The sequence below is a fragment of the Engraulis encrasicolus genome, chromosome 21, assembly GCF_034702125.1.
Source record: "Engraulis encrasicolus isolate BLACKSEA-1 chromosome 21, IST_EnEncr_1.0, whole genome shotgun sequence".
NCBI lineage: Eukaryota > Metazoa > Chordata > Actinopteri > Clupeiformes > Engraulidae > Engraulis > Engraulis encrasicolus.
The window spans coordinates 7,136,397-7,163,119 of NC_085877.1; the positions used below are offsets into that span (position 1 = coordinate 7,136,397).

Sequence of the window (26,723 nt, forward strand, 5' to 3'; positions counted from 1 at the left end):
TGATGCCACATTTATCGGCTCAGCCCTTTCCGAGATATGAGCAATTCTAATGGGGGCAGCGTTTGTTTACATTTTTAAAAAATGAAACATAGGCCAACTCCAAATATTTTCCCAAAAGGTACTGCTGTTTGCTAGTTGTCTGCTGGTGTTTTATAACCTTTTGGATGTTTTTGGGAATAAATAAAAATGTTTTTTTGAAATGTAAACAAAGAGCTGCCCCCATTACAATGACCAGGATCTCGGAAACGGCTGAAAAATCTCAGGCACTGACAAGTCCAGGGTAGTGTGAGCATTACAACTGCATGTTGAAATTGACCAAACTGTCCCTTTAATTGTTTTCAGTGTATTTATGTCCTCGTGTTTCTCTTTGTCCTTGCTGAGTCATTGTCATTGTGTGTTGTGAGTAGGGGTCTCAAGTCCAGTCATTTTCTATATCTTTGTCCTAGTCTTGTTGTAGTTTTGGTAAGAGTTTTGATCCCTCGTGATCTTTTGTTTTGGGTGCTGTTTTGAGTTTTGATTGAATTAAAATCCTGAAAACGTCCACCTTGTGTCTGTGCTGCATCTGGGCTCCAACCTCAATTCCTGACATCATGTCGGCCCACAGTACTGTTTTCAGGCCAACCAGAACAGTGCCGCTGCCTGTTCCCACACTAGTTACATGTTCGGAACTTAAGTGCTTACCTGCGAACCACCCATGGTCATACCGGCCTCTGAACTTTTATGTAGGCCTATGTGATCATGTATTATCTGGATGAACCTGCTGACTTCCACGTTGTTGTCACGGTTCGCAGAGAAAAACCAAGTAATTTCAGTTGGCATCGCGAAACAACTTTCCGGTTTCCTAATGTTCAGACTTGCGCACGAACATGACAGGCGGTTCTAGATTAGGTGCAGGAACGAGCACCGGTATGGTTCTCTGAGAAGGCACTGAGCTATCGGCCTACACCTTTAGGTCAGTGGTTTCGTACTTGAGCTAAAGAGTTGATGTGATTAGGAGGACGTGAGTTCGAGCCCCAAGTGGTAAATTAGTGCAAGATGATTTTGGTCACACCAGACTGTAGTTGACAAGCGGAGGGTGCCACCAGATGAGTCGAAAGGCCTTGACGTGGCCTTCACTTTGCCTTCACATGGCCTTCACTTTACTGCCATGGGCTTTATTTTACTGCCCCCATTACATTAATTATTTTAGTTTGTACAGCATAACAAACTATGTAATATTACAGCATATACTTGCATTGTTGTACCTTTGGATTAAGGTTAGGGTTAGGGTTATGTGGTGTTTATAGTACAGTGTATGTACATAATATTCATGGTGATATACATGTAGTAGATACACTAAAAAGACACTGTAAAATAAACTGTTACCTAATGTTATTTTAAAGATTACAATACTTTGCTTACATACTACAAAGTACAATACTGCATTGCTGAATCTGTAAAATGGGTTTGTGGCAGGACCTTTGCAATGGGGACTTGTTCCTAAAAAGCATGGAACAAGCAAAAGCAATGTTCGCTTTGCTTCATTCATGCAAATGTGTTTGCATCTGTGGTATACAGTCAAACCCCCTTTGAACATGCAAATTATAAATAAGGAAATGCAGTTAGGCTAAAGCTATTATGCAAAATGTTTTTGAAGATTATTGGAAAGATAATGTTGTTTTCTGCTTCATATTGGTCCTTCTATTAATTCACATAAACAACGTTTTTTGCAGACCTATGAATATTACATTACGTGGAAAAAAGTAAATAAATAAATAAATAATAAATCAATTAATTAATATTATTCAAGTTTGCTTTTTTGATATTTTTTTTACACATTTATCATTAAATACAAAATCTTGTGGAACTAGAACTATCTTGTTTATACCTTTATACTCTCCATTTTCCCCAAAACCTCTTTTGATCTTGAATCCATCCAACCATTTCCATTTTTATTCGTAGAACTCTCATAGAGTTGATCTGATTGCCGCCATGATTATTTTTTGATTCACTGGTGAGGACGAGCTGACGCGGATTCTGGGTAGTAGGCAGCGAAAGACCTGCTCAGCTCGCTTCAGCCGGCCGGCTGGTTTTTGAGATGAGTCAAGCTGCATTGTGCCCAATCGAAAAGCAACAAGTGGCGGCCGAGTTGTGCTGTGTCGAGCTGTACCAGGAAGAAAACAGACCGTGGAAATGACCCTTTATATAGTATGTGTCATTGTGTAGTTCATATTATACGTTTTATGTCATCTTTCCCCATGGGAAGTTGTAAGGTAAAGAATAAAGGGCATACTTACTTAGTACTTACTTAAAGAATCTTATCATGTTAAAGTTTTATATCAATCCTTTAGGAGTAGGAGTTTACGATGTGGGCTCTCACTTTTCACTTGAACTCTGCACAGCCAACCCCACATTTACAGTTTACTGTTTGTTTGTTGGTTATTAGGACTATTAATATTGTTTGTGTGTGCGTGCGACGGCGTGTGAGTGTGTGCATCCGTGTGTATGTGCACTTTCTGACTGAACCCCGGACAATTGACACCTTTTTTCAACTTACTCTCCATTTGTATACATTAGAGGTCTGTCACGTGTTTGATTGATGTGAGAAGGCAAAAGCAGTGTGGAACATGGGCGCCGATTTATGTTTGTGCCGGTGGATGCTCACGGTTCCCAAACGGGGGTCGCGACCCACAGTAAGCCCTGTGTGCAAAACCTTACTTTACAATAGTATAACCGTTCCATTAATTGGTCACATTGTAATAAATGTATACTTTCCTGTGAATGTTAAATCAATATGTTTGGCGTTTGGAATATTTATTAATTAATTAATTTATTTATTTATTTATTTTGGATTGCTGTGAGAAGGCGAGGGTGTAGTGTGGCATGCCTTTCAGTTCCTCTGTCATATCCGTTCATAGAAACAGAGTTCTAATAATAGACACTTTTAGCTGCAGGATGCACAGTATTTTGGTCATAGTCGTAAATACTACTTTGTTGTTGCTTGGTTACTTTGGTTTTCTGATCAAACCAAAAGACATTCCTAGCAACTGTATGTTATACTGTTGATATGGCTATAATAAACTTGAACTTGAACTTGAATGCCGGTATTCATGAAACTAGGAAATTTGGGGAATGAGCAGCATAGTTGCAATACCTACTCTCTATGATGGCGGGAGGCAGTTCACATCTAAACAACAGCTCTGGGAGGCTATTCTGTCCTCATGCAAAGCAATTGAAACAGATACCATCCAAACACTGACAAAGTCAATGGATGGGAGAATTCAGGAGCTCCTTTCGAACAAGGGTATCTACATGTATGTGCAAATGTAACATCACCTGTAATAAAGTTTTGATTTCAATACGGTTTGATTTCAGTTACCTTTCAGTTTGTTACAACCTGCTTATGCTTATAATTTCACATAATGACCTTTTTTTTCCTTTTTAAAAATGAAAAGTTTAGGAACTCTGTTGTGCATAATAATATAGAACATTCATTTTGAGCGTATTTTGAGCGTTTTATTTATTTATTTTAAAAAACCTGCTTAAAAACTTTTCAATTTTACTCTAATAGTTGATGACTGACAAATTACAATGACTGCAATACATATACTGTACGTAATTTCGGAAAACATGAGAAAATAGTGGTCCTACCGGTATATGTTATAACATTAAAACTACATATCACCCACCAAGCATAACAGCATGACCTGTAACTGCAGCTGCCGGAATACAACACTAGATGGCACTAAACCCATGTGCAATGATGATGATGATGATGATGATGATGATGATGATGATAATAATAATAATGATAATAACAATAATAATGGTGATGATGATGATGATAATAATATTAATAATAATACTTAATTTCTATATCAAAATTCATACAAGACATGCAGCTCAATGTGCTTTAACAGTTAGATTAAAAAATATTTTAAAAAAACAAAACAATGTATAATAAAATTCTAAAATTAGATTTAAAAAAAAATCACATAATATCACTTAAAATCACATAATCACAAAATCACAAGAATCAAAGAACTTGAAAAAGAGGAAAAAGGAAACCGACCAAACCAACTTGGTCCCATTCACATCATTAATGCGAAGAGGAAAGGGAGTTTTTCCTCACACATGTTGCCACTAGGGTCCTTCCTTGCTTAATAGATTAATTTTTGTGACCCTATTACAGAGCGTGAGATAGGGTTGCACGTAATTAGTTCGAGCCCCTTCCTTTCCCAATGATGTCTTATTTCAATGGTCTACTCCTGAAATTATTAATTAAGCACTCACGTGTGTCACCCGAGTCTGTTATGACTTTTGCACATACCATAATTCCATGTTTCGTGTTACTTAAACAAGTAGCCCTGCAAGCAATTGATGACACATATTTCATATGTTAAAAACTGGTGATGATACAATAAGAAAACCATGGTAAACAACAAAGACATCTGAACTGCTCAAAGGGTTCACATACTACTTTCAAGCAGCCCTATATTTGTGACACTGTTTACCATGTTGCTGGAGTTTTTGTGGTAGTTTGTATCATTAGCGGTGGCAAAAATAAACACATTCAGACACCACCTGCTCTCCCATAGGAATAGTAGAATGCCAGCCCAGCTGGTTGTTGGCCTGATTTTCCTGATACACTGCTTTGATCTTTGTCAATACATTGAGAACCTACCAAGATGGAGATACCAAGGCTGGCCATGGTAAAAGGTTGAACACAACATCTAGCCTTTTTTGTGACTGAGCATAATCAGTGGCTGACTGATCCAACTGGTAAAACATGCACTGTCAGACGATTGGGGTGGAGGTACAGCGTTTTTGCACCTGGGGGGATTTTGCTGAGATGTTTGGTGAGGGAGGTGCAGATGGATATAAACCAAGTCTTCAGTCTTCATGAGATGTCTAGCGCCAGAACCCCACCACCCATCATCACGACCACGTTCTTCAGAGGGACCATTGAGAGCATCCTCACCAGCTGTGTCACCGTCTGAGGCGAGAGCTGCACTGCCCTGTAGCGCATAGAGTAGAGAAGAGCAGAGTAAAGTATCATTTATTAATTCTGAGGAAAATTAAGGTCCAGTAGCATACATACATAAATACAGAAAAAGCACAAAGACATTGCACACATCATTGCACATATAGTATTCACCATACATATATTCACAGTCAGATCTCTCTCTCTCTCTCTCTCTCTCTCTCTCTCTCTCTCTCTCTCTCTCTCTCTCTCTCTCTCTCTCTCTCTCTCTCACACACACACACACACACACACACACACACACACACACACACATACACACACACACACACACACACACAACACACACACACACACACACACCACACACACACACACACAATAACTGGAAAAAGTGTCCAGTGTCTCAGAAAGTTACTATACGTGTACATAGTCCAAGGAAGAATTCGGGGTCAAGTATAAATTTGAAGAACTGGGAAGCCGGAAATTGGCAACTATGTGTGGCCACACACACACACACGCACACGCACACACACACACACACACACACACACACACACATTTTGTTCCTGGTTGTTTTTTTCTGTGTGTGTGTGATTTATTTTTTATTTTTATATATATATATATTTTTTATTTTATTTTATTTTGGGGGGGGGGGGTAGCAGCAGTCAAAAGAGTTCACGGGTCATGGGAGGTGGAGTGCAAATGCGTGTGCAGGTGTGGGAAGGTTGATTATGCAGTCCAGTCACCTATGATGATCTCTTTCTGGGTGTCTTTCTGTGTGGTGTTGAACAACTGGATGTCCCTGGGGACAAAGGACCTCCGTAGCCTGTCTTGCATGGGATGGCACGGAATCTGTAGCTCAACAAGTTTCTCTGCTTGTCAAAGACTGGGTGCAGGGGTGATTGTAATTGTCCATTATAGAGTCTAGTCTAGTGTCCCCTTCTCAGCAGTGGAGGTGAGAACCTCCAATTCTGTGCAAACAACAGACCCAGCTTTCTTCACCAGCCTGTCAAGGCATCCAGCATCTCTCTTCCTGATGCTGCCTCCCCAGCATGCCGCAGCATAGGAAAGCACACTGGCCATAACAGACTGGTAGAGCAGGAGTCTGTTGCATACATTGAAGAATCTCAGCTTCCTCAGAAAGTAAAGCCTGCTCTGGCCCTTCTTGTAGAGTGCTTGTAAGTTAGCAGACCAGTCCAGTTTATTGTCCAAATGTACCCCCAGGTACTTGTAAGTGCAGAATGTCTCCACCGTCTCCCGCTCGATTGAGACAGGCAGCAGAGGTGGGATAGTTTACCTGAAATCAACTGGTGTTCAGCTGCAGCTGGTTGGTCCTGCACCAACTGACGAATTTCCCCACCAGTCCCCTGTACTCCCCCTCCTGCCCATCTTTAATACTTAGAACTCATCTAGGAAGATCATCAATAATCACCCCTCCTCTCCCATTGACCTTCAAAGCTCTCACAATTATGACCGACGGGACTCACCCAGCACACAACCTGTGCAGCCTCCTGCCCTCTGGAAAGAGGTACAGGCCTGGTGTTGTATCAATATGAGCTACAGTACTTGTTGAGCTTCCAAGTCATTTGAAGTAGTGCCTGGGTTAGGATTTGTTGCTGTTGTTGATTTGATGTTGCCTATAAGTACTGTAGTTCATCTTGACGAAGTAGCCTATTTCGACAGGACATGGCTAACATAATGTAACAAAGACATCCAAAAATATGACAACTAAGAGTCTTAACTAAGCCACAATGACATCTGGAGATACAGATACAGTTCTTGTATTTCAGGTTCTTGTATTTCTGCTTGGACGAGAGAAACCAGTTTTTGGAGAGGCTGGGAGGTTGAAGTTTTAAACTAGTTTTAGAAATACTATTCAGTGAATTTCACAGTTTCCACTACAGTTACAGCTTGTTACAAGCCTCATAAGTGAAAAATATGTCATTAGAATGTTGAAAATTATCTTGATGAGATTAAAATAAAAGCCAAGGGAAGTTTTGCTTTTTGGGTGATTATCTTATATTTATATCAACAGCAAGTAGATGTTTTTACTTGAAAATACACAAATAACATTTCGATGTTTTGATTTCAGATTCTGTAGATATCTGCATCAGAATGCTGTGATCTTTCAGATTAATTGTGCAAATGGTAAGATATAAACTCCGACATTTGTTGCTGTTCGGTGAGCTGTCATGGTTTCAGCAGAAATGAAATGGCTCACAAACACGAGGCTAAAAGGGCTGTGTTTCAAGTAAGTCTGAAATTAAAACATATTGAATTTCATGTGGTCCTTGGTATAGGCCTATGTGCCTCTTGAGACAACAGAGTTGAACAAAATGAAACGAAGCACAGGGACAGTGCATAACATTTTGCCTACAAAGTGGCTACTGTAATTTGCATCTTAGTCCCTTGCAGGTTTATGTCATTCCTAATTCCTGTCATTCCTCACATAGGCTTGGCCTAGTATACTATAGTTCAGAAAATAGCATTTAGACTGGCTAGTCTCATCATGGCCTAAAGACAAGGCAGTTTGGGGGGAATTCAAATAATGTTGTTTGGCTGCAATTCCCTGACTGGACCTATTTCATTGTGAAGATCTAGTTGATGCTCTATCTCAGTGGTCCCCAAACCTTTTGTGGCCCGGGACCCCATTTTGACACTCCAAGTTTCTGGGGACACCATACACCTCTTTCACAACCAAAAAAGCTCATTTGTAGACTATTAATCCAAAAGATATCTCTGAAAGCCTATTACTTTATGGTGCATTTCAATCAGAATATTAATTGATTGTCATGTTAAACTAATGAGTATATTTTTCAGTATTCAGTACATTCTGTTTTCACTTATAGACATTTCAGGTGACCCCGTTTGATTTTCAGGCGACCCTACATGGCGTCCCTCCCGACCCCAATGTTGAAGAACACTGATCTACCAGCTGGGCATTGCTGCCTGACACACTTCCCCCAGTGCCTTTGCCTTTGCACACCTCTGGGCTTGAGCGGGTCATCAGCTGGGGACCACCATAGGATGTTTTGCTCCTTTAACCCCAGTACATCTCTTGGTGTCAGAGCAATGGCAGAGATCTCTCCCTGCCACCCCCGCTCATGCTGATAGGCCCCCACCCCTCGTCTCTCCTCCTTAGCCACAGCCAGAAACTACCCTTCTCTGCCACCTCTGCAAAATTCCCTGATGGCATGACATTATTAGACATTTAGAAGGAATTTTGGAATTTTTGCATTTTGGGCGTGACAAAAGACTAAGCTTATTCACCTAAAACAGGAAATGTTTGATATGTTTTAATGCCAGAGAGGAAGAAAGGCATATGTGTCTTGGGACGTAAGCTATGTAAAGGTTTTCGACTGTAAAAAAAAAAAAAACAACACAACCCTTTGATCTCCAGACTCTATCTACACGAGGAAAGATAATCCAAAAAGAAAGTACAAAAAACTGAGGGCAAATACTGTATGTGTGCGTAGCGCGTTGGTGTTCTGCGCCATGGTGAACCTGCCCGTCTGCATGATGGCGCACTAGCTGCAGAGCTGCTCAGTCACGAACGTAGCCACTCGGCCCCTTTTTTGGACGTCTCTGATCATGTGATCACTAGCTATCCAATCAAGATCCAATACATTGCTATGCATTTTGTTGATGGTTCAACTTTGCGATGATGCAAGGCTCAATGCAAAAGATTCAGAAGTAGCAGCGAAACAGATTCAAAGGTGACAATTCACTTCAGCCTTTGCAGCATGGCAGGTCCCAAGCCACCGTGGACAGTTAAATTCGAGATCAACGTTTTCCTCCTGGTCGTAACATTTTTCGGGCTGCTGACCAGGCTGTACAGGATTCAGTTTCCAAGAGCTGTCGTGTAAGTAGACCGCAGCCTTTGTACTTGCAATACTGGAACGTTGGGATTGCTTTTCTGTTAAGGAAACTATTAAGTAGGTAGGGGATAACGTTCGGCGAGAAGGTCCATGTCGTGGAATCGCGCACGACAGGGAGAGGCAGGAGGACCCCAAGGTGTGGCGTCTTGATTCCTCTGTGCGCTCTTCCACGACAGGGACCGCCTCGCTGAATGAATAAATGAATAATAGCCTAATAATAATCATCATGATGATCGTAATAATAATAAACAGACCTCTCAATGTGCCACTTGTATTGTTTTACGGGTTCCCTTTGCCTTGGAATAGCCTGCTAAACGTTAGAGTTTAAACCTTTTAGTGAAGTGGTGCTGGTGTCATTTATTTGACACCTGTGATTACATTGAGTTGCGTTGAACGAACGCGCGTGTACTGTGGTTGGAGCAGTTGCGGTCCCCCTGGTCCCCATACGCGCTTAAGTATTAGGGTAGTTATTCGGGTATTTGACATTTTTATTGAATTCAGTAGCCTATTGCATCGTAGGGCCTACATAAAATATGGAAATACCGGCGGTAGCCTACTAATTAAGTGCTTTTATTTGTCAGATACACTTTGTATTTTAGTGAAATAAAGAATGGACCATTGGATGGGTAATCTCACTCACTTTAGTTAAATAGGCCTACCTGTTCTGTGTAATAAAGCATGCATTTGATGGCACAGTCAAATCTAATCAATCTAAACTTTATATTCTATGCTTTTTTAGGTTTGATGAAGTATATTATGGACAGTTTGTATCTCTGTACATGAAACAAGTCTTCTTTGTTGATGAAAGTGGACCGCCTTTTGGCCACATGATTCTTGCACTTGGAGGTAGGCATGCCACACACCAACACATAGCCTACAGTACAACATTAAAATATCAATGTCTATTGTCTAACCTGCTTTTTTGCTTTGTAGTCAGAAATGCTTTTGGGGAAATTACCTTTTTACCTTTTTTGCAATAACTGCAAACTGCTGCAATCCCTTGTGGTGCATCTGAGATTGTGAAACTACAGGCCACAGTACACATGCAGCCCCATGCTCAGCCCATCGCATCAAAGATATGAGATTCTATAAAGATGGAGCAATATAGCTCTGGTAAAAAGCCACTGTGATTTTTTTGGTCCTACTACTTATTGGCATGTGCGTCAGTAAAATAAACATTGTTGTCTCATTACTGACAACATTTCCTCCGAATCTCGAATGAAAATATTGTATAATTATAAGAAAATATAAGTTAACACATTACTATTATGTCGTTTTAATGTTGATATCATCTTGTTTTCTTTGAATTTTTTTGAGGTCTGAAAACATTGCATCTTTTGTGTTATTTTGACCGTTTGTTGTAACTTTCTGCAAATAAATGCCCTAAATGACAATATTTTCATTCAAGATTCGGAGGAAATGTTGTCGGTAGTTTATAGAATGACACAATAATGTTCATTCCACTGACACACATGCCAACAAGTAGTAAGACCAGGACAACTGGTTATTTCGAAGTGGTCTCTCAATTTTTGCCAGAGCTGTATATGTGAATGATCTCATCTCCAAAACTGTTAGGGACGGAACCTGCTTGCTGTGTGCCTTAAACTATGCGTGGGCCAGAGACAAATGTGTTTATGTGTTCCATTTGCTTTCTTACAGGATTTCTGGGAGGATTTGATGGGAACTTTGTGTGGAACAGAATAGGAGCAGGTTCGTGTTCATAATGTTGATGTGTGACATATGACTACCGGTAATGCATGATGTATGACTGTATTACACTATGTTGGTTTTGGAATGTTGTTTAGGTTTTACAGCTTTTATAGATATTTCTGTCAGATCCACTCTTGTTAAAAATGAGACGAGAAACAGAGATACATTTCGGAAGCTTTATTTCTGAATGCACATTTTTTGTTTGCCGGTATGGCTCTGTTCGGGGGAAGTTCCCGGCTTCTCCATGAGCTCCATGGAAGCCAAAGACAGGGAACAGCAGCATCCTCAGGTGGAGTGCCTTCCATTTAGCTGGAAAGGCAACATACCTCCTAGAACAGAGCAAGCAACAATGACAACAGTATGACATTGTTTGGCAATGATAAGTCTGGTGGAGCAGGGGAGGTGGTGGGTGCAAAGCAAGCAGCAAAAAAGCAATGACAGGAAAACAAATTCAGTAGTTTAAATAAAGCGTGCCAAAGGCCAGCATCCAATTGCGAACAGCAGCTGATTAACCAAAGCGCAGCTGATTCGTGGAGAGCTGTAGGGGTTAGGTCGGCGTCAGCCAATAGACAAAAGGGAGCGTTGACTACGTGGTCTGCCAGAACTAACGCAGGTTTCTCGATTTCAGTTCTAGTCCCATGAAGCCTTTTCAAAGTGTGGTTGTTGGTCTGAAGACAGTCATGCTACCAGTGGCTTTCCGCAAAGGGACCCAATTTCATAGCATAATTAATAATTACACAAATTGTAATGAATACCAAATGACTTGTGTCTAAGTAAAGGAGATACATGGGTGAAAGACTTTTTTTTGGGCTCAGATGTCAGGTGGCGCAATGGCATGAAATGCCCATAAATTAATTAGTAATGGGTGGTTGATTTGCTGCAATGAATACACTTCTTACATTGTCCATTAAAAACAAACAAACCAAAAGTCCATACCATAGTGGCACTGGTTGTCGTTGTGCCGCCCTGACAAGTGCTACTGCTGAAATGTCAATGACCCACATACCAAAAATGTACAATGAGTTTACATTAACATCAACATTGAGCCCGTTTATATGTGCATCAATAAACCGTTTATAATGATCAGGTTTTTGGAGTTACCGGTTTATTCGAGCGCTCATGTAAACTGAATAAACAGTTTTCATAATCGGTTTATTGCCGTTATCGGTTTATGAGAAATCCGATTTGCACAGGTAGGTTTTTGCCTAATAAACTGATTTCTGAAGACATGTATCCAGCATAATCGGGTTATGATCAGGTTATTGACATTCTAGAAGGATAAGTAGCCAATCACAAGCCTTAAATTCTAGCTTCATGTCACACACTTTAGTGGAACACAGGCAACCGACAAACTGCACATAAACAGGAATAAACCGTTTACTCCAATAACCTGTTCATTCCAATAACCTGATTATTGCGGCCATATAAACGGGCTCATTGATGCTTTGTAGAATACTCCAGCAACGTACCAGTTTGGAGCCTCAGAGTGATTCCAGCCTTGTCGGGTGCCCTGTGTGTGCCGCTTGGATATTTGCTGATTCAGGAGTTGGGCTTTTCCTACATCACAGCTTTGATTGCAGCTTTGCTTCTTTTGCTTGGTAAGTTGAGTAGCCATGCCCTGCACATAATAAATACGAATTCTCATTTTTCTTAGTGGTTTGAATGACAGGGGGCAGCCGTGGCCTAGTGGTTAAGGAGATGGGCTTTCAGATGAGAGGGTTGGAGGTTCGAATCCTGCCATTCCACTCCTTATCTTACTCCATGGCTGAGGTGCCCTTGAGCAAGGCACTTAACCCCACTTTGCTCCAGGGACCCTGTAACCAATACCCTGTAAATAACTTTAAGTCGCTTTGGATAAAAGCGTCAGCTAAGTGTAATGTAATGTAATGTAATGTAATGTAATGTAATGTAATGAAGTTTCATTTTTTGTTCTCTGACAGAAAACTCCTTGATTGTCCAGTCTCGGTTTATGCTACTCGAGTCTATTCTGATTTTCTTCATGCTGCTTGCTATTGTCTCATATCTGCGTTTCTGCAAAGCTCCAAGAGGGTAGGTGTTGTCCATGCACAAATGAGATTTGGTTTTAAATGTTAAAATAGGGGTGTCAAACTCAAATTGACTGAGGGCCAAAATCAAAATCTGGAATGAAGTCGCGGGCCGAACTCAACATTTATTTTTAAAAATTGACTAAAATTGTGCGCACATGCACTTCATACTCATAGTTAAATTTCACACACACTCTTTCCCATCATGTATGGTAGTTCAAATGTCTGTCTGCACATGCTGTGACACACCAAATTTCATGTTCAAGTCTTGTTACGCTATACATTAATGGTGCTGTGGGACAACTGTAAAACAGATTTGAAATGATCTCACGGGATGAATAAAAATGGCTCTGCGGGCCAGATTTGGCCCCCGGGCCTGAGTTTGACATCCCCGTGTTAAAACGTCAGTGTAATAACTACGCCAGAGTGAGTCATGCTTGTCTCCTTTTTGTCTTTACAGTTCAACTGTCAGGTGGCTGTGGCTAGTTCTGTCAGGCACGTCAAGTGCTTGTGCAATTGGGTAAGACACGTGTGAAAAAAATAACGAGTTGTTGTGGAATGGTGTCATTTGTTTAGCAATAGAATGTGAGCCATGGCTTTCAAATGAGGCATAGATCAGTTGAAGGATAGGTGTGCAATTAGACACAGGTAGTGACATCACTGAAGCCCCAACTGTGATGGCACAAACACACCAATAGCGTCTAGAGCTACAGCGGCGATGGAAGTACTTCACCTTGTATGGGGGAGCTGGCGACAGAAGAGATGAAGTACATTATGGACAGTCACGGAAATAAAGATGGAGATTAAAAACGGTAGCTCATCTGTGTGTGGTTCTTCCTTGTCCTACATGAAGAAAGAATGTACCTTTTTCATGTCATGTCAGACAACTTCGATTCAATGCATTTGAAGCAGGACAAGTAGTATCTGTTGGCATAGGGTGGATTCCAATATGCAGACTTCCGTCCTTCCTTGCTCACGTGCCTGCTTGTGACCTCATGATGATGTCAATTCAATATCTTGCCAAAGCACAATTCTAATGTCATTTTGTCATTTGCAATTGGGATGTTGAATGAAAAGTAGTCCCCCAAAAGTTGTAGTAGCAAGGCTGACAGCTGGGATTTTTTTTCTCCACGGAGGCTGAGCCAGGAGGCGGGGCGAAGTCACAAGCACAAGTGGAGGACGGGAGTGTGCATATTGGAATTAACTCATTCTGCCACTATGCAACTTGCACCCCACTCTTTTCTATGGAAGTGGTATTTCGGTTTCACGGAACTTGTTTTTAGGTAGTTGAGACCCAAGTTGAAATTGGTATAAAATAACCTTTGTTATTTTTATATACATATGTGTTGTCATTACAATGTGTGTCTTTCTCTGGCAGAGTGAAATACATGGGGCTATTCACTTACCTGCTGCTATTGGGCTTGGCAGTCCATCACGTTTGGGATCTTATCGGAGACAAGACCTTGCACTTGGTGAGAAATAAACAAGTTAAATGCGTTTCATTACGATTCTGGCATGGAGAGATTAACAATTGACGTTTTGTGTATCTGACATCATGTCCTCTGTAATGTGCGTTTCGTCAGGCAGTGGTTGTGAAGCAGACTGTGACCCAGGTTATGGCACTCCTAGTGTTGCCAGTGGTTCTGTACTTGGCTTTCTTCTACGCCCATTTAAACATTCTCCACAACAGTGGGCCACACGACCAAATGATGAGCAGTGCGTTTCAGGCTAGTCTAGAGGTAAGTAAAACTACCTTCCCAACACAGCAAATGTATCGATTCTAGAGTGGTGTATGGAGAGCAACAAACCCACAAGCTTAAACACTTAAATGCTTCCCTTTTTTGCCCTATATATATATATATATATATATATATATATATATATATATACAGGACACTAGACGCTGTGTTCACTATTGAATTGAAGGTCTCAATTTTATCGCTGCCATGTTTGTTCAGTGTTATACCTGTAGCTGCCTGATCAATTGGCGAACACCAATGTGCAAATCCTGAGTGTTGGTAATCGTTGCTGTCAATATGAAAAACGCATACAGTAGGCAATACACTAGGTATGTAGCAAGATGGCAGCATCCAAGGCTTGCCAAAAACTTTGAATAGGACATCTAGTGTTCCTTATCACACAAACATGGCATAAAAGTTAAACATTGTTCTATACAACTGGAGGGGTTACCTCCATAGTCATCAATGTAATAACATCCATTTATGGAGGTGTCTGTAGTGATCAATTCTTATTTTTGCAGAACAATGGTCACAATGTCCAGACTTGTATAAAGTAAAAATAGAAGTACTCTTACCAATGTAATTACAACGCTAGTGGTATGATACAACATGGTTTCAACTTTGTAATATCATATGACTAGTGTTGTAATTACATCTTTAAGAGTACTTCTACCTTATACAACTCTTCTCATGGCTGCTTCTTAACAAATCGAGTGACATTGTTTTTGTCATGATATCCTAAAGGGTGGCCTGTCTCGAATAACCAAAGGTCAGCCGCTGGAGGTGGCCTATGGCTCTCAGGTGACTCTTCGCACCATCTCCAACAAGCCTGCGCCATGTTGGTTACATTCACACAAGGAGAACTATCCTGTCAGGTTAGCATCACAATGTATCTGCTTTTCCTTTTAAAGGAGAAATTCTGCCAATATTATCAATATGCTGTTGTATTGATCACGCTACCCTTGAAATGTCAATTCCCGATGATGCTGCATTTTTTCGGCTCCGCCCTTTCCTGGATCTGAGCTATTGTAATGGGGCAGAGTTTGTTTGCATTAAAAACCTACTTCAAAAACCTAGGCCTACTCTAACTATTATCCCAAAAGGTATCTCTGTTTGCTAGTTGTCTGCTGATGTTGCACAACCTTTTGGATATTATTGGGAATAAAACAAGATTTCTTTTGGGAAATGTAAACATACTCTGCCCCCATTACAATGACCAGGTTCTCGGAAAAGGCTGAAAAAAAAATCTCAGGTACTGACAAGTCCAGGGTAGTATGAGCATTACAACTGCATGTCAAAATTGGCAGAAGTTATCAACAATTAAACAAGCATGACATAAGGGAAATATACAGTACTTGTTTTTTTATTTCTTCATTAATTCCCTGTTTCAGATATGAAAATGGCCATGGCAGCTCACATCAACAACAAGTGACCTGTTACCCTTTCAAAGATGTCAACAACTGGTGGATAATTAAAGATCCAGCTAGGTAAATAAAGTGTATAATTGTAAACACTATTTGTATTACTATGTGTATCTTTTCCTAATAGTATTTCAACTTCCATGTTCACCAAAAATGTGCTTCATTCATATACTGTTCATTTTCTACCTTTTGAAGAACAAGCCTTGTGATCAGCAGTCCACCAAGACCAGTTCGTCATGGAGACATTGTGCAGCTGGTCCATGGAATAACCGCACGCTTCCTCAACACGTATGTTTATGCATAATACATCTGAGGACTGATTCTTCTACTGGTGCATCAGTCTTTTTTTATGTTTTTATTTATTTACATTATTTTGCCTTACATGCATTCTGTTCTTTCTTTCTGTTCTGTATGCATTCCAGTTAATTGACATGTGGTGGCAGTACATTTCTTCAAATGCACAGTGACTATACAAAAGCTGTTCAATGTAAGATTTATTACAGCAGTAATAAGTATTAAGATGTCAGATCTATACATGTAGCCTGTACACATTGCTGGTTAAGACCACCGAAAGAAACAACCCATAAAATCACCTTTTTCCTCCTGAAAGGCTCTAGACGAGTAGTTTGACAAGACTAGTAGATCGACACATGTATGACACACGTTGGGGCAGCCGTGGCATAGTGGTTAGGGAGGTGGACTTAAGATCAGAGGGTTTGCAGATTCTACACCCTACTCCTCCATCCATGGCTGACGTGCCCTTGAACAAGGCACCTAACCCCACATTGATCTAGGTACTGTAAGCAATACCCTGTTTCTAAATAATTTGCTTTGGATAAAAAGCCTACCCCATTGGGCATATTGAGTGACATGATGCCACACAGGGTTCAGAATTTCAGTGTAGAGCAGTGTAGTTAAGTGTGTGTGTGTGTGTGTGTGTGTGTGTGTGTGCGTGTGTGTGTGTGTGTGTGTGTGTGTGTGTGTGTGTGTGTGTGCGTGTGCGCGTGTGTTAGAGCTACTAACACATACTTCAAGCTCTCAGCAGGTACAAACAGTTTGTTTCTACATGCCTCTGGAATTGGATAAAACTATGATAATGATCTGTTGGAAAATGTACAATTCTATGTGGGCATATCGGTTAACAGCACAGTCCACTTTGTAAATGGAGTTTACAGCACGCAGTTACACAAGTTGTTTTTTTTCACTGAGGCATGTAGGAAAATCAGCCCTGCAATGCATAAACTGTTCATGGATAACGTTCTAGAAGTCTAACTGTGCAACTAATTCAGGACATTCTGCGTTTACAGCCATGACGTTGCTGCTCCTATGTCTCCTCACCACCAGGAAGTGTCGTGCTATGTAGACTTCAATGTGTCAATGCCCATGCAGAATCTCTGGAAAGTGGTATGCAAGAATATGTTCATTTAGCAATCATTTTACAATCTGCTATTTTAATTCACAACACCTGTGAAATGTATGGTCTTTATGCCTGTTTTGTAGGAAATAGTAAACAGAGACTCGGATGGAGAAACCTGGAAGACTATTTTATCGGAAGTGCGCCTGGTCCATGTCAACACATCATCTGTGCTGAAGGTACTGCAAGTGCACTGTGACAAGTGCACTGTTTTGTTCTAAAGATTGTTTTAAACATTTGTTTGCTTAAATGTACACTGTGTACGATTTTTAGTTGTTTATTTCCAGAACTCATGCTACCCATTCTCTAATGTTACCTTTTTCATGAATACTTACCACCACCATCAAATTCTAATTATTCATTATGACTGGGAAAATTGCACTTTTCCTACATGAAAGGGGATCTTCTCCATGGTCTGCCATTTTGAATTTCAAGAAATAGAAATTTTTACCAGCAAAAATGACTGTACTTGGGCCATACTAGAAAATAATAGTTTATTACTTTGTAAACTTTCATGTAAAGATCAAGTTTGGCAATAGGCAGCCCAGTTTCAATGAGTAGCATAGTTGCAGTACCTTTTATGACAATTTCCTGCACAGTGTACCTTTTAAACCTTGTCTTTTTAAGTATTGTGATTTAAGAAGAAACATCCACAGCTACTCTGTCCTACTAAGGCAAAAAGACTGTAACTTCAATTTTGGTTGAAAATGGAGGGGTATGTGTTCTTAAATGGCAAAAAGGCTATATGATTCTCAGATATCACTTTTTTGTTACAGCTTAGTGGATTCCTTTTGCCAGATTGGGGTTTCAGGCAGATGGAGGTGGTTACTGATAAAGTCTATAAAGGCTACCAGCAAACTGCAGTGTGGAATGTGGAGGAGCACCGCTATGGAAGAAGTAAGAGACCACTGTGGGAGAAATATGTGGTTACAATGTGTGTCTCAAAACAACAAATGACAGTTTACATACTGTCTATGGGACAGCACATACAAACGCTAGGCCTAAGTGCGTTTTTGTGAAACTTTTGTGAAACTTTGAAGTTGTTATAAAAGTATTTAACTTCATGTGACTTCATTTTCTACCAGATTTTGTGATATTTCATTATGATGGAGAGCTACGCATATACTATGGCTTTAACGATACACTCAAGTCACGATTCAGCTCCAATCTCAATTTTTGTCCAATGGTTCGATACACCACGATTTCTAAAATGTATCTTTTAAAATTAATTAATTAGCTTTTTTCACATTTGCCAACATTATAAAATAAATGTATAAATAAAAACTATGATTTATGGTTGGACAGATGGTTTATTGGTAGAATAGGTTACAAGAGGCCACTAATAATTTTAGAAGTTAAAAAAAAAATACCAGTTAATGATAATGATTTGAAGCTTGGAAGAGCTGTCACATCATATCATGTGATGGTTTTGTGGACTGTAGGTTAACAGAACATTGAAAGGACGTATTTCAATATTGCCTTCTTGCACCATGATGCAGTATTGTGACACTCCGCATCACAATTTGGATCACAGTTGGATACAAATGGTTAGCGTCCTACTACGTATGTACATGTCTTTATGTGCAGGCGAAGAACAGAAGGAGCGGGAGCTGGAACTGAATACTCCCACTGAGATTGACATCACTTCCAATCTCAGTTTCATTTCCCGATTTTTAGAACTACAGGTAATTGGTGAATTGGTTACATTTGAATGCATTTTGATTTGTGTACCTTGTAGTTTGGTTGGTCTTTCAAAACAATTTTAACATCTGGATTTGTCCACAGTGGCGGATGCTGTCTATAAAAGTTGAGGAATCAGAACACAAGTACAGTTCTTCACCTGCAGAATGGATTACCATGGATACCAACATTGCATACTGGCTTCATCCTTCAACTAATGTGAGGTTTGGCGATAAGGAAATTTACAGTTGAAGATGAAATCATCTTCCCCCGAATTTGAACATATCCCTTGATTTCTCGCCGAGAATGAAAAAAATTGGATTAAGTTTCTGTTGTTCTGGAAACAAATACACTATGGAGATAATAATGTCCAATAAGTTGTATTTGGATTTCTGTGGCAATTTGCAGTGGAAAAATGTGCCAATCTAGTAAACAACTAATCATAGAGTCTGTTGACAGTTTTGACTCAGAAACCCTATTGACTATCAATGATCAGAGTGCTAATAATTTTGTCCTGGTCATTTTTGCTCTTTTATTTTGTTAAACATTACAAAACATTATCTCCATGGTGTATTAGTTTCCAGAATAACAGAAACTTTTTAATAATGGTCATTTAGGGAGGGGTGACTAATAATATAATCTTAAACTGTATGTCTGTGTAAAGGTGTACTGTGTAATATCAGTTGTTTAATTTCCTGCTGCCCATTCACAAATGTTACCTCTTTCACAAATACTTACCACCACCATCAAATCCAAAGTATTCATTATGACGGGAAAATAAACGAAAAATTTTCATACATGAAAAGGGAGATTTTCTCCATGTCAGCCATTTCGAATTTCCAGAAATACACATGTTTAGCTGCAACACTTTGGTCATACGAGTAAATATCAGTAAACGTATTATTTGGCAGATATTCATGAAAATTTCAAATTTAACTAAAGGCAGCACAGGTTCAATTATACCTACTCCGGCCACCATCCTACATAGTGCACCTTTAATTAAGAAGACAGTATCCTTCCCACACTACCCTCTCTCAGGTTATCTCGCACCTGGACACCTGCATCTTTTCTGATCACTATTGTTTTCTTGGTTACAGGCTCAAATCCACCTTATTGGAAACTTTGTAACTTGGACATTGGCAAACATTGCATTGGTCATCTACAGCCTCTTGTTTTTGGTTCATCTCCTCAGAAGACGCAGGAAAATTCAAGATATATCTGAAGGTACATACCGTGCATAAAGTAGCCTATGTGTATATTTTATCAGTAGGTGATAGCGACCGTACAATACAGAGGTTCATAAGACAAGTACATTTTTATTTGTGTGTGTTTTTTTAAAGGAAGACATTTTGGAGATTTACAGACAAAATAGTAGTAAAAGCTTTGTGTATTTCCACAAAGTGTACTCTGAACACGAGATTTAACTTATTTCCTATATTAATTAGTCTACTGTAGTTTTCAACCAGAGATGGAATTCTTTCTATGGTCATTGTGTAGTGTAGTGTTTCTACCAAGAAGGACAAAAGCCCCAAGTTATGTTCATATTTAACTATGCAGGGATGTAACAATATGCAAACATTATAGCACCTTGGTTTTGAGGTTATGGTTTTAATGCGTTTAGTCCACTAGAGGCTATTAAAAATCAAGTGTATTGCTCAACACCACTCATTATGCCTTAATTTCATGACTGATTATTGAATATGTGCAATGCTTGTATGTGTAATGTGTGTGGAATGTTTGTATGTTATGTGCATCCTTTTAAGGTTTTGCATTAGTGGCGATCACTTGACTGCAAATCAAATCTACCTTTGGATAGTGGATACCAATAAAAGCTATCTAATCTAAACTAAACTATTTCCTAATCCAAACCCCTTCCCCTTTTAGAAAGTTGGCGTCAGATTGTAGAATCTGGAGCGGTCTGTGTTGGAGGCTGGGCTGTGAACTACCTCCCCTTCTTCACTATGGGGAAAACACTGTTTCTGTACCACTACTTACCAGCACTCACCTTCCAGATACTGCTCATCCCGATTGTTCTGGACCACATCCACTCCCACATCCTCAGGTGAGTCAGGGATGAAGAGCTTTATTATTATTATTAAAAATTAATAATAATAAAATAATAATAAAATAATAATAATAATAAATAATAATAATAATTATTATTAATAATAATAATAATAATAAAAAAAATATTTTTTTATTGCGCCTTTCATGGAACCCAAGGTCGCTTTACAAAATAGAGATGGGGCTAAAGATTTGGGGAAAGGGGAGGAGGGAAGGGTTAAGGACCATAGGCCTCAGTGAAGAGATGGGACTTAATCTGTTTTTTGGACGTAGCAATAATGGGGGCTTGGTGGATGTGGAGAGGTAAACTGTTCCATACTAATCTCAAAGAACGAACCGTGACTGTATGCATTAATTATTAATAAAGACAGATAAGGATGTGTGTGTGTGTGTGTGTGTGTACAACAATAACAATACATGTTAGTGTAGTCATAAATGGAGGTTCCGTGACCAACCTCTGGCAACAATGTTTTGATGATTGATTTGACCTCTATGGACCCTTTAGAAAAGATTTAGCCCCCATGTCCCTCGCAAAAATCCCGGGCTTTTTTGCTAGAGAGCCAAATTCAAAATGGCGTCCAGCGGCATCTCTAAAAAATAACTTTTGATCTGGATGACCTAGAATCATGTATGAAGGCACTTTTTCATACAAGTCAACCATGAGGATTCCAAATCTGACATCATTTTGGTTATAAAACTTTGTTTTGACAGCGAAATTCAAGATGGCCGCCATCTAGAACCGCTATTTTCGACCTTTTTAGGCCGTCACCGCCCAAAATTATCATATTTGGACTGGGAACCTCCCAATTTGTGTGACTCCATTTCTCATGTAAAGATATTGAGCGAATATCTGATCCACAAGCCCAGAATTCCTCACATTGTGGGGCGTAGTGGGCTTGTAGATGGGCTATTTTAACAATGTGTCTTTTTTGTAGGCTATTATTTGACAATTTGGCAGGTATTTTAGCATTGTTTGATGATTACTTTGGATGCAGTGATGGTCTTTTACTTTGAGAGTCCTTACATTATGACCCCACCCCCCAAATCAGGGGGTCTTGACCCACAGGTTGAGAACCACTTATATAGTTAAAAAAAGACCTTCACGTTTCACATTTTCCAAGCATTCTTGCACAGAGAAGCCCGTTGAGGAACTCGAGGCAAGAGCTGCTGAAATGGAAGAAGTGCGCTCACAGCAGTGATCAACTTGGTTGAAGACGGTCAGTTTGTGAAGCTCCCCCAGCTGCAAGAACACTGTGTTGTTGAGGAATGTGTGGTCTTATTCAACCCCAATGACACATACAGGAAGACGCAGAAGAGCAAGCTCATCTCGAAGATCTCCCTCCACCCTGATTTGATTTAAGAATCCTATCTTGCTCTACTTCAGCCGTTCTCAAACTTTTCCCATCATTTGCCCCTCAGAGGGTCTGGATGCCTCCGTGGCCCCTCCCCCTTTTTGTGGGGTAAAAATCACTTCTGGCTGGCGCTATCATAGTTATGTTTGACCTGAGGTAAATTAGTAAATAAATGGTTTCTAAGCAAACGCAGTACTTGCGCAAACTGATTTTGCGATTGCTGCGCATAATTAAAGGAAAGGTGAGATAAAACAAAGAGGGACTGCAGTCGAATGCAGTGTAGATGTGTGTTCATTTCCTATTCTATTCATATCAATGACAATGAATAATATAATGTTGGTGAGGGGGGCTTGTTTAAACATATTGGCTTATTGGCCATATAGGAAATCTTTTTTTTGGGGGGGTGGCAGATGTCACACTGTGATGCCTCCGCGCCCCCCCAGGAAGGCTTGCGCCCCACTTTGAGAAACTCTGCTCTAATTGACATAGGCATGATCTGGAGGGTGGGAACTCTATCAGCAGAAGATTGGCAGGCACAGGACGGCACCCGTTACAAGTAGGTTGGGCTATGCCCAAAAGCTGTTATCCATCATCCTTGCCTTCTCATGCTCCCAGTATCATCGGTGCCAATGATCCCTAGTACGATACACCATACTTAACAAAAGAAGACGAACGGGACCTGCGCATACATGGTAATGCACATACATACACATGAAATTGAAAAGTTCCCATCTGCCAAGTCTTTCAAAATGTTGTTGTGTAGTGTCAAAAACAAGAAGAAGACTACACCATTGAGCAGTCTGAAGCTCTTCACTGTTTATGATGGTCAATGACAGTCAGGTTGTAGTGGCCCTGTTGTTATTGATGCAGCTGATACCGATGTCTACGGCAGCTTCCTGGCATGCTAAGCATTAAGAGAAACGAAGAGACTGTCCTCTTCCATGACCTGCTGACAAGAGATGGCAGACTGCATTGTGCAGCTACACTATTTTACAGGCTGTGATGCCAACTTACCTGTAGGGTTCTATGAAAAAGGAAAATCATCAGTACATGATAAGGTGATAAAGAGCTCTGTGGCAAGGCAGCAACTCTCGGTTGCTCTCTGTTCACCTTGAAGAGGGAGTACAACAGCTGCTTGTGTTCACGATACAGATGATCTATGCAGACAAGAAAAGTAGCACCATGGCTGAAGCCTGTGCTTCCAAGTCGAAGACCATGAAGAGAAAGTCTTTTATCTGTCTCCCTCCATATGCAGACAGCTTATGCCAACTCTGTCCCAACTACTTGCCGTATCTAGTGTGCCACCCCACACTAAAGAACCACCCATCGCCACTCAAACATGGTTGAGAGTATAGCGTATAGCTTCCCGGGGTCCTGTATTCCCCGGTCTTTGTATGGGACTGAGGAACTACCGACCCTTTTTCTCAAAAGGGTCCCATGTTCCCCGCATTGTATGGCCCAGGATGTTTCACATGCATATCTCTTGCACGAACAGTTGCCATGCGTATTTCATGTCAAGTTTGCGAACAGTGGCAGCCTAACCCTAACCGTAACTCTAACAACAACCCTCGCTAGTCATGCGGCAGCAGTCTACTTGGAAGCAGCAGGAATAGAACCCCTTTTTGAAAAAAGGGTTCTAAGTTCCCTGGTGGCGGGGGGACATAGAACTCGGGGAACATAGCTCCCGGGCAACATAGGGGTGACCCTGGGAGCTCATACACTGATGATTTTCCTTTTTCATAGAACCTTGAGTTGGCATCATGGCATTGTGCAGCTACACTGTTTTACAGGCTGTCTGCCATCTCTTCTGTCAAAAGGTCACAGAAGAGGACAGTCTCTTTGTCTCTCTTAATGCTTAGCATGCCAGGAAGCTGCCGTAGACATCGGTATATCAGCTGCATCAATAACAACAGGGCCACTACAACCTGACTGTCATTGACCATCATTAACAGTGAAGAGCTTCAGACTTCTCAATGGTGCAGTCTTTTTCTTGTTTTTGACACTACACAATAACATTTTGAAAGACTTGGCAGATGGGAACTTGTCAATTTCATGTGTATGTATGTGCATTACCATGTATGCGCAGGTCTCGTTCGTCTTCTTTTGTTAAGTATAGTGTATCGTAGGGATCATTGGCACCGATGATACTGGGAGCATGAGAAGGCAAGGATGATGGATGACGGATTTGGGCATAGCCCAACCTACTTGTATAGGGTGCCGTCCTGTGTCTGCCAATCTTCTGCTGATGGAGTTCCCATCCTCCAGATCAGGGGTTCCCAAACTTTTTTCCCTGCGCACCCCCTTGTACATTTCAATGTGGTTCGCGCACCCCCTCAGCGAATATTTTGGTGTGCTGATGGCCACACAAGTATGGATTCACTGCTCATTCACTGCATATTAAGCACAGTCGTTTTTGGGGAATTCTCTTTTCCAATAGCCTTGGAATTAAACTACACGTCAGATGGACCCTTCCAGCATACAATGCACCATACAATTAAAAACTACTTAATGTTCATTAATACTGGATAAAAAACTACCATATCCGCCATTGCTCTATTCAGCTCGCGCACCCCCTTAAGGCAGGCCGCGCACCCCTAGGGGTGCACACACCCCAGTTTGGGAAACCCTGCTCCAGATCATGCCTATGTCAATTAGAGCAAGATAGGATTCTTAAATCAAAACAGGGTGGAGGGAGATCTTCGAGATGAGCTTGCTCTTCTGCGTCTTCCTGTATGTGCTATTGGGGTTGAATAAGACCACACATTCCTCAACAACACAGTGTTCTTGCAGCTGGGGGAGCTTCACAAACTGACCGTCTTCAACCAAGTTGATCACTGCTGTGAGCGCACTTCTTCCATTTTAGCAGCTCTTGCCACGAGTTCCTCAACGGGCCTCTCTGTGCAAGAATGCTTGGAAAATGTGAAACGTGAAGGGTTTTTCTACTAGATAAGTGGTTCTCAACCTGTGGGTCAAGACCCACTGTTTTGGGGGGGTGGGGTCATGATGTAAGGAGTGGACTCTCAAAGTGAAAGACCATCACTGCATCCAAAGTAATCATCAAACAATGCTAAAATATCGGCCAAATTGTCAAATAATAGCCTATTAAAAAAGACACATTGTTAAAATAGCCCATCTACAAGCCCACTACGCCTCCCAATGTGAAGAATTCTGGGCTTGGGAGGTTCCCAGTCCAAATATGATAATTTTGGGCGGTGACGGCCTAAAAAGGTCGAAAATAACGGTTCTAGATGGCGGCCATCTTGAATTTCGCTGTCAAAACGAAGTTTTATAACCAAAATGATGTCAGATTTGGAATTCTCATGGTTGACTCATATGAAAAAGTGCCTTCATACATGATTCTAGGTCATTCAGATCAAAAGTTATTTTTTAGAGATGCCGCTGGACGCCATTTTGAATTTGGCTATCTAGCAAAAAAGCCCGGGATTTTTGCGAGGGACATGGGGGCTAAATCTTTTCTAAAGGGTCCATAGAGGTCAAATCAATCATCAAAACATTGTTGCCAGAGGATGGTCACGGAACCTCCATTTATGACTACACTATGTAGCAGATCTACCACTTCATGTGATCTTAGCCAGGTGTATCACTTAACCATGTTCTTGGAATTCTCCCCAGGTCTCATTCCCAGCGCAGGGCATTTAGAGCGGTGATCTTGGCTGTTTTGTGTGCGGTGTTTGTGGCATACTACTCCATGTCTCCCTTCACCTATGGCCACGTGGAGATGACTCCTGATCAGCTTGCCAAGCTCCGCTGGAAGGACAGCTGGGATATTTTACTACGCAAGCGCTGATGTTCCTGTAGCAATATGATCATACAGATAGCGCCAAAGAATTGTCCATTAGAGTAAGATATCCCAAACTCCTACCCAATGGAAAGGAGTGTATTCAAGATTGGTCTCCTAGGGGGGTGTTGTACGTTTGGTGTCGGCTTGCATAAGACAGAGCCGTCTCTATATACGTTTCTGGCATAAGATGTGCGCTACCGCCATCTACAGCGCAAAGGGAGCTCCATTTATTCTCAGTCTTAAAGGGGTATGCCACTATTTTGGAGCTTAATACAGTTAAAATCGTTGGCCAGGGTTTATAAAGTGAAAGTCAATGCATCTGTGTAGCATGCTCACTAGCTTAGCGACATGCTCCCTCTTTTAACTTGTCTTAAAGCAAGACAACGCTTAACATAAAAATAAGACACTTTACCACCTTTATAAGCCCCAGCCAACGATTTTAACTCTATTAAGCCTCAATATAGTGGCATACCCCTTTAAGTCTCCAAAGGTCGCCAAGGCGCTCACTTGACATCACATGGATCCAGGAAACATACGGGCTTGATGTATCTTTCTTGACAATTATTTAATAGCGCTGACCGTTCAGAGTTTATCTTAACATACAGTAGGGCCTTATTACACTGTTTACACTACGAATGTACAAAGCAAAGCT

General features: G+C 40.7%; 1 protein-coding gene across 1 annotated transcript; it reads left to right on the forward strand.

The window, feature by feature from the left end:
• The first annotated feature begins 8,613 nt into the window (after positions 1-8,613).
• Positions 8,614-26,515, forward strand: pomt1 (protein-O-mannosyltransferase 1). The gene is made up of 19 exons (XM_063187425.1): positions 8,614-8,828; positions 9,584-9,690; positions 10,504-10,554; positions 12,006-12,152; positions 12,495-12,603; positions 13,060-13,119; positions 13,978-14,071; positions 14,183-14,338; positions 15,083-15,213; positions 15,730-15,825; positions 15,955-16,047; positions 17,067-17,163; positions 17,260-17,352; positions 17,950-18,070; positions 18,761-18,858; positions 18,959-19,072; positions 19,951-20,077; positions 20,738-20,915; positions 25,903-26,515. The coding sequence occupies exons 1-19, from the start codon at positions 8,710-8,712 to the stop codon at positions 26,075-26,077; spliced, it is 2,166 nt and encodes a 721-aa protein (XP_063043495.1). The 5' UTR covers positions 8,614-8,709; the 3' UTR covers positions 26,078-26,515.
• The last annotated feature ends 208 nt before the right edge of the window (positions 26,516-26,723 follow it).